Source organism: Musca autumnalis, unplaced genomic scaffold (assembly GCF_047663935.1).
Source record: "Musca autumnalis isolate F117 unplaced genomic scaffold, ASM4766393v1 scaffold_1, whole genome shotgun sequence".
Classification (NCBI taxonomy): domain Eukaryota; kingdom Metazoa; phylum Arthropoda; class Insecta; order Diptera; family Muscidae; genus Musca; species Musca autumnalis.
In genome coordinates this window covers 220,279,204-220,294,079 of record NW_027411644.1, presented here as the reverse complement: position 1 = coordinate 220,294,079, position 14,876 = coordinate 220,279,204, and the positions used below count along the sequence as shown (strand labels likewise).

The following is a 14,876-nucleotide window of genomic DNA, read 5'->3' as shown; positions in this document are numbered from 1 at the left end:
CTTTTGACCCTTTCCGCAGGAAAGGTGCTTCAATAGACCATTTCTGGAAGAAAACGTGCTTCTATAGACACTTTCTGTAGGAAAGGGCGCTTCTATAGACTCTTTCTGTAGGAAACGGCGCTTCTATAGACCCTTTCTGTAGGAAAGGGCGCTTCTATAGACTCTTTCTGTAGGAAACGGCGCTTCTATAGACCCTTTCTGTAGGAAAGGTTGCATCCGTAGACCCTTTCTGTAGGAAAGGGTGCTTCTATAGACCCTTTCTCTAGGAAAATGTGCTTCTTTAAACCTATTCTTTAGGAAGGGGTGCTTTTATAGACCCTTTTTGAAAAAGTCGTGTTTCTGTAGATCCTCCTCTGAAAGAAGGGGTGCTTGTGTCCACCCTCACTGAAAGAAAGTGTGCTTCTCTATACTCTCTTTGAAAGAAAGGGTGCTTCTTTATAAAGAAAGAGTGCCTCTATATAACCTTTCTAAAAGAAAGTGCTGGCATCCAAAATTGGAGAAGTAAAGTAAAGATTGTAAAAAGGGACCGATGCCATTGTAAATCTATTCTTAGTTCGGCTTATGGGGCAAACGTTATGAATAAATTCATATAATTAAATAAAAAAGGACTTTCATCCTGTCCTTTTGATTTAGCCAATCTTATGGCATCAGATACATTTTCCAATAGATGGCTCTTATTTGTTAAATAAATTTGAATATATAAAGTTTATTTTCAAAAAATATAAAAACATTTCTTAGTGATAGATCATTGTATGGATAGATCTTGGGGGTAAAACAATAATGGCACTTCCACGAACACTATCGATAACATTGATTTCCACCTGAGCGTTGCCACTGTAAATACAAAAATAAAAAAAAATCATCACATCTATCTCCGAACATAATAGACATAAAAACAATTTGAGAAACTTACCTATTGAAAAGTACTGCAGCAACTGAACCATCAGGACGTAAATAGGCCACACTGTCGATATTGACATTACTACGTACGGCATCAATGCGTACCGAACCCTCGGGAATAAATTTGGAGAAATGACCCATGGCATAGAAGATGGGTTGTTTCAAAATTTCACTGGGATCTGACAATTAAAAAAATGCACCAAAATTCACCTACAAAACCTTCTTTCTTCTTCTATTTCATGACAACTTACTAGCAGTATCCACAATAACCGGAGCATCGACGGTATTGTCTACATAATTGGGACCACCATTTTCATCCAAAATTAAATTCCAATCAATCCAACCATTATAGCCGTGTTGCAAGTTTTGCAAGAATGCGCGGGCCATTTTTTCACCACGATACCAGGAACCCAAAACTGGTCCAGCCTTTTGCCAGGGTTTATCACCAATACAAGATTCAGTCATAATAAGGATTTTCTCGGGATATAATGCCAAAGTGTTATCAATGAATGTGGGCTTGAAAATCTCATCCCAATACCAGTGGACAGCAAAACCATCCAAATAATTCAAGGAATCGCGACGAGATAATTTCATCTAAAAGAAAATATCAATATATCCGCATAACTTCTTAATATTCTGCATCAAACAACTCACTAATTTGAACCACGTTGGGAAGGTATAACGTTGATCATCATTGCCGAAAATAACCAAATCCTTGTATTTGGAATTGCGTATGGTGGGACCCAGGTGATCACTTAACCACGCCGCCTGACTCAACGGATGCCAACCCATACTCATGAATCGCACAAAATACATGAACAACAAACCATTCATGGGTTCATTGCCAGTGGAAATGGCCCATATGGGAAGACCATTCTCCTCCATAATTTCCAACCATTTCAAATGGTAGTCGGCCCATGTCTGATAGTATTCCTTCTTTAAGCGGCCGAAACCTGTCCAACGATTGTTTGTTTTCATCCATGGTGGTGCACTCCAGGCAGCACCTTTAATGCGTAAATTTTTCGGATTAGCTACAGCCATTAAACGTTTGATTTGCTCCGCCTTGGTTTGATCGCGTGGATCAATTTTGGTAAAATTACTCAAATTGGCATCATTAGCTGGCTCTTCATTATAGGCCCAGGGAGCTAAATCGAAATCACAGCCACCAATGGACATGCGCATTAGATTAAAGGCTAAACCATCGTCACCATAATAGGACCTGCGGGAAAAGACGGGATTTTAGTGGTTGCACAAATATGTATGTTCCCAGTCCATTACTCACTTGTATAAATGATCTTGCACGGCTTGAGGTAATTTCTCCAAAAGATATGAAACAGCTCCGGTAAATGAACCGCCAAATCCTACAATCTTACGATATTGCTTCTCACGATCGATGTTGAGATTTACGGTACGTGTGGTAGCTGTAAAGGGAAGCAAACCATTTCAAATAAATTAATAAATTGTACTTCTCCTAGGTGGTAAAAATTGTGGCGAATTTCTATGATAAGGGTATTATTCCATAAAAATCTTTCCAAAGACATTTTTAGTCCTTACAAAGTGTCACTAATTTCAAGGATACCTCTCAAAATCAAAATAACCAACGCACATAGGAGTAATGTATGTTTAAAGTTGATTAAAACTCCGAAAACCCTCATTTATAATCCGATTGATATAATATTTTGCACAAATGATATCTTTGGTCCAAGGACTATTTTTGTAGAAAACTATCAAAATCGGTCCAGATTTGGATATATGTAGCTCCCATATATATTAGTATCGTATATGTGAGAAATAATGTACTAAAAGCGTAATATAGGTCCGATCAAGCTGAAAATTGGTACAAACATACAAAACTAGCCTAGAACACAATGTTCCAATTTTGGTTGAAATCGGTTCAGATTTATATATAGTCCCCACATATTTTTAATCGATTTTCTTATTCAATTGCACGAAAGCTCTAATATATCATGGTGATTTTTTGTAATATAACCGAAATGTACATGATTCAGTGTATTTCATAAAATTATCCTAAAATGCCGATGAAATTTGGTACAGAAAGGATAAAATTAAAAATAAGACAAATTTATTATGAATTTACTATAAATACCAACATACATATTTCGAAATACCCAGTCAGCATTTTTTGAAAATTTTAATCAAATTCGAGTCTTTTTTGATCCGACTGCACGATTAAAAAGCTAGAATATGAGCTCATTTTCTGATCATAAATGACTCCTTTGTCGGTAGGAAAACATAACCTCAGGCGACTCTTCTAAACAAATCACAAATGAGTCTTTTTCGAGTCGTATTTCAATCATTTATTGGTGTTTTGTTGATTAATTTCGGACCCTTTTTCGAGTCTTTTTAGAGTCATGTTTATAATAATTTATGAGTCTTTAGGGAGTCATTTATGAGTCTTTTTGTTAGACGAAATAAATTAAAAAAATTTTCTTTTTATTCTTCTTTGTTTCTTTCCTTTGTTTTATAGTCTTTTCTGCTTTGTTATGTCTTTTAATTATCCTTTATGTTGCTTGGTGGTTAGTATACTGCTTCTTCATTTCACTTGGCAAAACCTGTTGTGTTGTGTTTGTCTGTACCTTTAATATTATACGTTACATTTATATCAAAATTTTGTAGAAAGTGTATATGAGAATTTTATTTTTTTATTTACAACCAAATAAAAATAAAACAAAGCAATCAGTTTTTAATCACCTAACTGTTCAAAATATGATCAGAGTATACATAATTATAATCACTTTTCAAACACCTGTATGACCCTTTTTTGATTAAGCATTTTTCAATCTTCCAGATGCTCAAAATGTGACAATAAATAACAAAAAATTGTCACATTTTAAACACCTCAATGATTTATTTGTGATTGCTACACATTTGTTGTTGTATTTTAAATTGAACTCTTTTTAATCATTACAGGGAGTCACTTTCGAGTCCCTTTCTGATCACACAAGCGACTTAATCAATTTTTGATCACCAAAAGGACTCTAAAAAGACTCCTCAATGTGATTTTTGAAAAAACAGTCTTCTAAATGCTATCTGGGTAAGCACTGGTTGTATTACCCATATTTTATTTGAGAAAAAAACGTGATTTTTCCATATGGCGCAAACATTTATCAAAAGTTTTGATTTAGTCTGATAAATAGGAACCCCGGTTATATGACCGACCAAAATTTAGTGTTGGCAAACATTGCCAAAATATTTTTTTAATTTTTTAAATTTGCTTTACGTAAATTATTCCAATTTTACTTGAGAAAAATCCGTGATTTTTCGGAAAGGCGCAAACTTATATCAAAAGTTTTGATTTATTCTGATAAATAAGAGTCCCGGTTATAAGACCGACCCAAATTTAGTGTTAACAAACATTACCAAAATATTTTTTTTAATTTGCTTTACATAAATTATTCCTATTTTACTTGAGAAAATCCGGGATTTTTCCGAATGGCGCAAACATTTATCAAAAGTTTTGACTTAGTCTGATAAATAACAGCCCCGGCTATAAGGCAGATCAAAAATTAGTGTTGGCAAACGTTGCCAAAATATTTTTGTAATTTTTTTAAAATTGTTTTACATAATTTTTTTAAATTTGCAACGTACACAATATGCCCTAAAATGGATACCAGGAAAACAACCCCATATAAACTGCAGCCCAGATTATTGCACTATAATTTCATTTGGGGTCCATATCGACGAATTAAAAGCAACAAAGTCCAAAAAAGCATTACCGTTTATTTCAGAAAGGGTCAATAGAAGCAGTCTATCTTCAGAAAGTGTCAATAGAAGCAGTCTTTCTTTCGGAATGGGTCAATAAAAGCAGTCTTTCTTTCAGAAATGATCAATAGAAGCAACCTTTCTGTCAAAAAGGGCCTATAGAAGCAGCCTTTCCTTCAGAAGGGTCTATAGAAGCAGACTTTCTTTCAGAAAGTTTAATAGAAGCATACTTTCGTTCAGAAAGGATCAATAGAAGCAGTCTCTCTTTCAGAAAGGGTCTATGGGAACAGCCATTCTTTCAGAAAGTGTTTATACACGCAGAAAAATTTATGTTAGAAATATGTTTGGATCCAAACAAATATATGTTTGCAACATTTTGTAACATATCTCAATTTGATATGTTTGGGTAAAACATATTTTTTATGTTAGAACATTTTTTTCATGGGTGGAGAGAGGATGTTTGTCAACGAGAGTAATAACAGTGCTCTGGCGGCTGTGGAATGCTGCTTTATAATAAAGAGTTGTGTGTATTGTATAATAGAAGACGTAGAAGCGAAGAAGGGGGCTTTGGTGGCATGTATGCGTCAAACTCGTGTGTTTCTTGTTTTGTTGTTGTTAACCAACGAAGAAGAAAAGAAGAAATGATATGATTTATATTTTTTCTTTCTTCAGTGTTTTAGTTGCCTTTGTAGAGTCAAGACGGTAAAGTGAGTGAATAAATCAGTGTTTTGTGTTTTCTTAAAGAAATTGTGTTTTTAGTAAATTAAATGCCCAATACATTTTATAATTGAATCGGAAAGTTGAATGGAATTATTTTATTGGACAAGGAAGAAATCGCATTTAATATTGGTAATTACATACATACTTATGTATATTTGAAATATGGCATATCCATATATATTTATTACATTACATAATCATTTGATTCTAGATGCCGATTTCCCGCTGATGATTTCAACTATGAGGACAATTTGTTTTATTTCACAACTAAGGAGAAGCGTTCAACTACGTTTCTATATATTTTTCCTTTTTAAAAGTGTGACTACATTTTATTTCAATCAGTTTTTCTTTTATTAAAGTGTGTTGTGTATTTCTTTGGAATTTTGTATGTACCTATGTGTTTGTTGTTCTTTTGCCTTTTAATAAAAAACCACAACATTTGTGTGTATACTATAGAGATAGCCAGTAAGCTCTTACTGAGAGCAAGTGAGCGCACATTTAAAAGTGTTTTACATTGAATTTTACGCTCCCTTGCTCTCAGGAAGCGCCCACTGGTGCATGTGTTTGTTTTTTTTTTTTGTGCCTTTTGGGTTTGTATTTTTTGCACCCAAACATATAAAATGTTTGCACCCAAACATAAAATTGTTTCCACCCAAACATATCTTTGTTTGCACCCAAACATATATATCTTTGCACCCAAACATAAATATCTTTGCACCCAAACATATATATGTTTGCACTCAAACATATATTTGTTTGCAGACCCAAAAATATATTATGTTTGGGACTGTTGCAAACATATATATGTTTGCTGCAAAATATGTTTGGGACATATGTTAGAGAGGCCGTTGTTTTTTTGCGTGTAGGAGCAGCCTTTCTTTCAGAAGGGATGTACAGATTCAGATTTTCTTTCAAAAAGGGTCTATAGAAGCACACTTTCTTTTAGAATAGGTCAATGAAAGCACCCTTTCTTTCATAAATTGTCTATAAGAGCATCATTTCTTTCAGAAAGGGTCTATAAAACAAACTCTCTTTAAGAAAGGATCTACAGAAGCAGCCTTTCTTTCATAAATGGTCTATAAAAGCACCCTTTCTTTCAGAAAGGGTCCATAAAAGCACCCTTTCTTTCATAAATGTTCTACAAAAGCATCCTTTCTTTCAGAATCGGTCTATAAAAACACCCTTTCTTTAAGAAAGGATCTACAGAAGCAGCCTTTCTTTTAGAAAGGGTCTATAAAAGCACACTTTCTTTCAGAAAGGGTCTATAAAAGCACACTTTCTTTCAGAAAGGGTCTATAAAAGCACACTTTCTTTCAGAAAGGGTCTATAGGAACAGCCATTCTTTCAGAAAGTGTTTATACCAGATCCGGTCTTTCTTTCAAAAATGGTCTAGAAAAGCACCCTTTCTTTCAAAAAGGGTCTAGAGAAGCACCCTTTCTTTCAAAAAGGGTCTAGAGAAGCACCCTTTCTTTCAAAAAGGATCTAGAGAAGCACCCTTTCTTTCAAAAAGGGTCTAGAGAAGCACCCTTTCTTTCAAAAAGGGTCTAGAGAAGCACCCTTTCTTTCAAAAAGGGTCTAGAGAAGCACCCTTTCTTTCAAAAAGGGTCTAGAGAAGCACCCTTTCTTTCATAAAGGGTCTAGAGAAGCACACTTTCTTTCAAAAAGGGTCTAGAGAAGCACTCTTTCTTTCAAAAAGGGTCTAGAGAAGCACCCTTTCTTTCAAAAAGGGTCTAGAGAAGCACCCTTTCTTTCAAAAAGGGTCTAGAGAAGCACCCTTTCTTTCATAAAGGGTCTAGAGAAGCACACTTTCTTTCAAAAAGGGTCTAGAGAAGCACCCTTTCTTTCAAAAAGGGTCTAGAGAAGCACCCTTTCTTTCAAAAAGGGTCTAGAGAAGCACCCTTTCTTTTAGAAAGGATCAATGGAAGCAGCCTTTCTTTCAGAAAGGGTCTATAAAAGCACATTTTCTTTCAGAAAGGGTCTATAGAAGCACACATTTTTTCAGAAAGGATCTATTAAAGCAGAAAGAGTCTATATGGTGATTACGATGGCTATCATGGTAACACCCAAGCAAGTACTGGAGCGAGAGCATGTCATTGTGTGGCTGTGCTGGAAGAATCTTTGTAGATGTAGATGTTCCATTGAAGACATGAGGAGGCACCTTGCTGCAGTTGTCAGGGCGGCATCTAGCAAGTTTAAATATTTGTCCATGCTGGCGCCACATAGCTTACAACAGACCGACCTATCGCGTTATATATGCTCAACAAGGTATCTTTATCTACACCCTAAGTGCTGGCGTCTAGGGACTTGAGGACCTTGTTCCTACATCTCAGCGTGTCGCCGATAGCTATGGCATGCGCGGACGACATGAACATGCTGTAAAATGTGACCAATTTAGGGGTAGTGTGTGGTCGAAATTCCGCTACCTATGACCATGGCATTCAACTCAGTACTCAACTCTGCCGTCCATACAGTGAACACAGTGGCCGTAGATTTAGTCGCGGATATTTGCATATTCCTCGCGTGGAAAAAAGTGGTAAGATCAGTCAAATGTCACAACTGACATTTGGGAAGGTACTTGACACCAAGATCGTACAATCATCCGCATACTTTACGATATCAATGCCGTCTGGAGGGGGTGGAACACATGAAAGGTAGAGGTTAAACAGTTCCGGAGATATCACCCCACCTAGGGGAACTGCCTGTTTCACTTTACGGTGCTTGGTCCTCTTGTTCCTGAATTCCACTTACGACGACAAGCGCCACCATCACTGTTCTATCACACGGCTTGTGCTGCTTACGGAACCCATGCTGATGATGAGCACCATGCTGTTGATCGGCAATTGGATATCTATTTTTGACGCTGTGGGGGACTAAAGCCTCAAGGGTCTTTGCTACGGGCGACCAAAACGAAATCGGCCTGTATGATTCACCTTTTCCAGACTTCGGGAACGATGTGGGTGGCGACAGGATGAGAACTTTAGTAAGATACTCTACTCCCGGCTCATCCAGCTGCATTACCATGGAGATTCCATCAGGGTCCAAAGCTTTGGATGATTTAGCGTTCCTAATGACATTCGCCACATTATCCATTGTAAATTGTTGTGGTTCACCCCCGGCAGGAAGATATCTAATGCGACGTATTACCCTTCTCTTCGCTCTGTCAATCCCTGGGTTCTCTACAAACTGTCGATTGAAATAACTTGCGCACCTCTTGGGATCAGACAGTGTAACGTCGCCAAACGTGACTGACGCCCTATCATCCTACTTTCCAGGGTTCGAGAGTGACTTAATCGTTGGCCATAATTCACTTTTTCCGGCTCTAATAGTTCATTTAGACTAGTCATAAATCCTCAACTGGATTTAATAAATCCAGTACAAATCTCATTGCATTTAGATATACCTTTGGAGGATTTAAATGACAGTCAGCTGAATTTTGTTCATAGCACAATTACCAAGGTAGATGCATCAGCCCATCTGATCGAATTTGAAACGTCAAAAGAAGTTGTTGTACATTGAATTTGTCTCAAACAACATACGGTAAAATACAAATTTATTGTTTAATATTGAAACTGCTAGCACGTTATGCTACTAATGCTAACTAATAAGCAAAATTAATTACTTTATCGTTTGACATCGTAAATATTAGTCTTGCTTGATTAAAATCAACTTTGTATATCAAAACAAATTTAATGTTTCCCCCTTGTTGCAAACAACAGAGTTGTATACGAGGATTTATGCCGGATTTAAAACAAATCCACTCTATACGAGGTTTTATTTTTGTATGGGAAATCTGGTAGATTTTGGCCGGATTTAGCAAATAAAACCTGATAATGCGCTAAATCCGGCTAACGATGTCATATTTAAATGGCCTATAATGTTGCAACTCTTCAGATTATTTAACCACTTGTTTCGCATATGTTTACCGACCATCCTGTTAACTTCCAGTGTCAGCTCCCTGACTCTGCGGTTACTGGGGTTGGCACGACGAACCTCATAACGCTCATTTGCTAATCCCGTCGCCTCTGCTGGGAAGTTTGGTCGCACTTCGGGTATTCGAACAGCAGGTATAGGGCGTGCGACTGCAGCAGTGATGATGTCCCGGAACGTCGTTTCTGCTACCCGAAAATCAGAAGGGCTGGGAACATCTCTGAAGCGGTGATTAGTGAACTCTCTGAAACTATGCCAATTAGCTTTCCCATAATTGGTGAAAGTGTGTCGTTCAGAGGTGATGATGGATATAACTATGGGGAGAAGATGTCAGATGTCGACATTTGTCAGACCAGGTGACACGATGGTTATGTCTGGCGAACTGTGACACTCTCCGCTAATTCTGGTAGTCGCGTCCTCATTGACCTTGCAAAACGTAGAGCTATCAAGCTGCTCAGTCAGCAAAACCCCCTAATGTCGTTTCGGAGGACCGAATGCCACAACTCGTGATGAACATTAAAGTCGTTAATGGACAAAATGTGTACTTTTGTGAGTAGAATATATGAAAACTGTGTGCAAACTGACCATTTTGGGTACATCCCTCACAGAAATTCAAAATTTTCGAATAGATTTTGTTCGAGGATAGTTTTGAAATTTTTCGCTAACCAATTCAAATGGTCGGTGGGCACTTTAACTATCGAATGGATTGGCCAACATTAGCAGAAAAGTCAAAGAATAAGCCAATCAGATGCGTGCAAATATTATACACAGACTTATCATTTAAAAACTTATCAGTATTGAGCCATAAAGATGTTCACCTGCCAAATATTAATCGCATAAATTGGCAATTCAACAACTGTCACTAAATCATAAATCCCAACACATTTCTTGTTGGAGTGTTGTTGCAAAATATGCATGTATGTCTGTATCGGATATACCATTAAAATCCACAAAAATAAAAGTTCGTTCGTTCCAAGAGAACTGACCAAATTTAACACTACACAAAACTTTCACACTTCAAAACTTACCACGTTCACTCATATGGGCTGTAATATTATCGATTTGTTGTCTCTCGACCAGCTGATCATAATCCAAGACATATTGTTTACTAAAGCGATTGAATAGGCTGGTGGTGGTGGAAAATCTTAGGCCAGCCTATAAATGAGATAAATTAGTAATGCATTATTAAGTGGAACAATTATTATGAACATTTTCCCAACACAGTTGAATTTCTCTATAACGAACGTCTCTATAACGAATAATTCGCTATAAAGAATTGTTTTATAAAACTTCGTCCTCAGCAGCTATCTCGTTATAGAGAAGTTCGACTGTACTTACCCTTGATGATGATACTAATGCATATTGCACATCACTTTCCGGTGTCGGGTCATCTAGATAATCACAATATTCCGAATTGCAAACACAAACACCACCCTCAGGTGTCTCACGCAAATTGCATGGTGTTGTAACGGCATTAATGCCAACTAAATGAAACAACAATAACTTTTTATTACAACAACTACAGACATGGGAGTAAATTCTTCCTCTCATACTCACCCAAAAAGGTCAAGAATATTAGAAATTCTTTAAAATGTATTTCCATACCGACTGTCGTCTAGTCGTTTCAAAAGTCACCACCGGACTAACGGATACTTTAATAAACTAAATAATAAAGGTATTTATCATTGATTTATTGTTTCTTCAAATCTTTGAGTTTTCAATAAAAAATCCAATAACAAAAATTACAGAAAAATCTTATGTGGGAACCATTTCGAAGTTATTCTGACACCCCTCCGACAATACCCGCACACACTCAAGTCTCATATCAGACAAAAACAAAATGTTATGATAACGTTGTTGTTGTTTCTTTTGTTCGTTTGTTTTTCACCTGCAAATTGTTTTCACCATTCAATTAATAAATTTAATTATGTGGGATAATCCGCAATAGCCGTCTAGAACTTGTGACAAAGACGAATAGTCGACACCCTTTGTGGAATTGATGTATCCTAATGGAATTAAAAGCAGACCTTAAAGTGGACCCTCCTGGGAAATTTATCAACTGTATATATTGTTGTTACAGCGTTTTATTTTCATTTTCTGCTTAATCTGGCTCTGAATCTATCTCCAGTTCTAGGAATGTGGCTGACTCGATGGGATGTAACCACAGATCTACTGGAGTTAGTTGGGTAGGTTTGGAAGGGCAGTTGAAATGGTGCAGTGTGTCGTGCGGACCTCTACTGGGCAGATGTTTTGCGCTTTGTCGTCTATCCTTGCCCTATGGAAATTCTGACGGCTGCACCATCCCGAGCGTATATGAATATCCTGACATGCCTGGGTGGCGCAGTTCTATACGCCATATGGTGATTAGGATGGCTCTCACAGTAACACCCGAATAAGTATTGCAACCAAAGCATGACATTGGATTGTAGTGAAAGAATCTTTGTCTCCTCATTTAGATGATCCACTGAAGAAATGAGGAGGCACCATGTTGCAGTTCTCAGTGTGGCATTCTGACGGCCAGGGACTTGAGAACCATATTCCTATATTTCTGCTTGTTGCAGATAGCTGGGGCATGCGCGGACGACACGAACAGCTGTCGAATGTGACCCCTAGAATTTTGGGGTGGTTTGTGGTCGGAATTCTTAAACAGTTCCCCGCCTTGGAAACTCCCTGTTTCACACAACGGTGTTTGGACATATTGTTCCTGAATTCCACATACGACTGGCGTCCACACATATAATTGATTATCCATGGTTTCAGACTTGGCCAGAGTGTTGTCTGCTCAATGTCCTCAAACAGCGTGTAGTGCTTGAGTGCTTGATAAGTCAAGCGCCACCATCAATGTTCTATCACACGGCTTTTCCTGGTTGAGTCCTAGACAAAAATGGGTGGAGATGGAGTGCAGGGCTGTTGTCATGCTGTGTTGCTTACGGAACCCATACTGATGATCGGCTACTGGATAGCTATTTCTGACGCTGAAGAGGACTAAAGCCTTAAGGGTCTGTGCTAAGGACGACAAAAGCGTAATCGGTCTCTACCATTTACCTTTGATGGTATCCTTACCTGGCTACATTCAGTAGCGGGACCACCGTGCTCATTTTCCAGACTTCGGGAGCGATGTTGGTGGCTAGCGACAGGTTGAGAACATTAGTGAGATACTCTACATCTAACTGTTTCAGGTTTACCATGGAGATTTCATCAGGACCCAAAGCTTTGGATGATTTAGCGTTCTTGATGACATTCGGAACATCATTAATTATAAATTGTGGTGGCTCATCCCCGGCAGGAAGTGATTTAATGCGTCGTAGTACCCTTCTCTTCGTCGTGTCACTCCAGGGGTGCTAGATATACTGTCGATTGAAATAACTTACGAACATCTTCGGATCAGTCAGCGTAACGCCGCCAAAAGTGACTGAGGTCCTATCTTCCATCTTTCCAGGGTTCGAGAGTGACTTAACCGTTTCCCACAATTCACTTATTCCGACTCGAATGTTGTAACTTTTCAGATAATTTAGTCACTTATTCCGCTTCTGCTCACCGATCAACCTGTTAACTTCCACTGTCAGCTGACTCTGGGGTCACTGGGATTTGCATGACGAAGCTCATCCCACTTATTTGTTAATCTCGTCGCCTTAGCTGCGAAGTTTGGTCTCACTTCGGGTATTCGACCAGCAGGTATATGGAGTGATGATGTCTCTGAACGCCCTTTATGCTACCCGAACATTAAAAGGTTTGGGCAGATCTCTGAAGCGGTGATTAGTGAACTCTCTAAAACTCGGCCAATACTTTTTTGCCATGATAGGTGAAAGTGCGGTGTTCTGCGGCGCCATACCTCGTGACTCGACGGTATGTCTGGCTAACTGTGACACTCTCCGCTAAATCTGGTAGGGGCGTCCTCATTGACCTTGCAAAATATAGAGCTATCAATCTGCTCAGCCAGCACTTTGCCCCTCTGGTCATTTAAGAGGACCGAATGCCACAGCGATCCCACGGCGGCGGGTTCTTCGATACCGGATTGACCTGAAACCAAAAAACACCCGTGTTCCTCCCAGCGGTTGCCACCTCAGTGTACACATGTTTGTATTTGTATCGTTTTTCTGTACAGCGACGATACCAAGCAACGGTCCCGACCGGCTTTAACATGGCAAAGCCCAGGATTTATCTTGGTTCCTCTTACATCTCAAGTAAACACACACACAGTCCCTGTGAGTCGTCGTCGTCATGTTACGCCACATCCCCGCAGTCCACCCAACAGCAGCCGCACACGCAACACTTAAAACCAGCCGTTGTTGTTCCAATCGCAAAAAACATCCTTTTTGCAACTTAATTGCAATGGACTTCGAGATAAGATCGAGGAAATAGTGGACTTTATGAGTCGGAAGAATATCATGGTCGGGGAGGTACAGGAAACCAATCTCAACAACAATTGCAGCTAACAGCGTTATGATTGTTACAACGTAATGTGGAAAGATCGCACCAGAAGTGGAGGTGGGGGACTAGCTTTCCTATTGCCCCAGTCTGTTCAATACAGACTTATCTCCCTTGAGCCTGGCTTTAATGACCCGTACATGGAATGTATGGGGGAAGCGGTCAGGTGTGGAAGAGGTAGAGTTTGCTGAACGTATACATCCCGCCGATAAATAGCTGTACTCCAGGTTATAGATCCAACAATATCACTCTTTTGGGGGACTTTAATGTTTGTCATGATTTGTGGCATTCGGTCCTCGAAAACGAGGTCAATGGGGACGACCCCACCAGAATTTCCGGTGAGTGTCACAGTTCACCAGACATAACCATCTTGTCACCTGGTCTGACAAATGACGTCTCCTGGCAACCCGTGGTTTCTTTAGGATCAGACGATCTTCCCATAATTATATCCATCAGCAGACCACCCGATTTCATCACCTCTGAACGCAGCACTTTCACCAATCAGCCTAGTTTCAGAGAGATCACTAATCACCGCTTCAGAGATCTGCCCCACCCCTCCGATTTTAGGCTAGCAGAAAGGACGTTCCGAGACATCATCACTGCTGCAGGCGCACGTCATATACCTGCTGGTCGAATACCCGAAGTGAGGAAAAACTTCCCAGCAGAGGTGACAGGATTAGCAAATGAGCGTGATGAGCTTCGCCGTGCCAACCCCTGTGACCCCAGAGTCAGGGAGGTGCCACTGGAAGTTGACAGGTTGTTCGGTGCGCATAAGTGGTACAAGTGGTTAAATCATCTTAAAAGTTGCAGCATTGGAGCCGGAATAAGTGAATTGTGGGCAACAGTTAAATCACTCCGGAACCCTGGGAAGACGAAGGATAGGACCTAAGTCGAGTTTGGCGACGTTACGCTGACTGATCCGAAGAGGTATGCAAGTTATGTCAATCGACAGTTGGTCGAGAACCCCGGGAGTGACGAAGAAGAAGGGTACTACGTCGCATTAGATGTCATCCTGCCGAGGATGAACCACCACAATTTACAATGGATGATGTTGCGAATGTCATCAGAAACGCAAAGCGTTGGACTCTGATGGCATCTACATGGTAGTGCTGAAACAGCTGAATGCGCCGGGAGTAGAGTATCTTATTAAAGTTCTCAACCTGTCGCTAGCCATCCAC

The 14,876-nt window shown here is 39.2% G+C and overlaps 1 protein-coding gene across 1 annotated transcript; it reads right to left on the bottom strand.

Annotated features, from left to right (window-relative positions):
• Positions 1-686: 686 nt before the first annotated feature.
• Positions 687-11,101, bottom strand: LOC141389153 (lysosomal acid glucosylceramidase-like). Its single transcript, XM_073960219.1, has 8 exons — positions 10,828-11,101; positions 10,609-10,754; positions 10,299-10,425; positions 2,183-2,321; positions 1,555-2,119; positions 1,152-1,494; positions 914-1,079; positions 687-834 (listed from the first exon to the last, which is right to left on the bottom strand). The coding sequence occupies exons 1-8, from the start codon at positions 10,871-10,873 to the stop codon at positions 735-737; spliced, it is 1,632 nt and encodes a 543-aa protein (XP_073816320.1). The 5' UTR covers positions 10,874-11,101; the 3' UTR covers positions 687-734.
• Between the last annotated feature and the right edge of the window lie 3,775 nt (positions 11,102-14,876).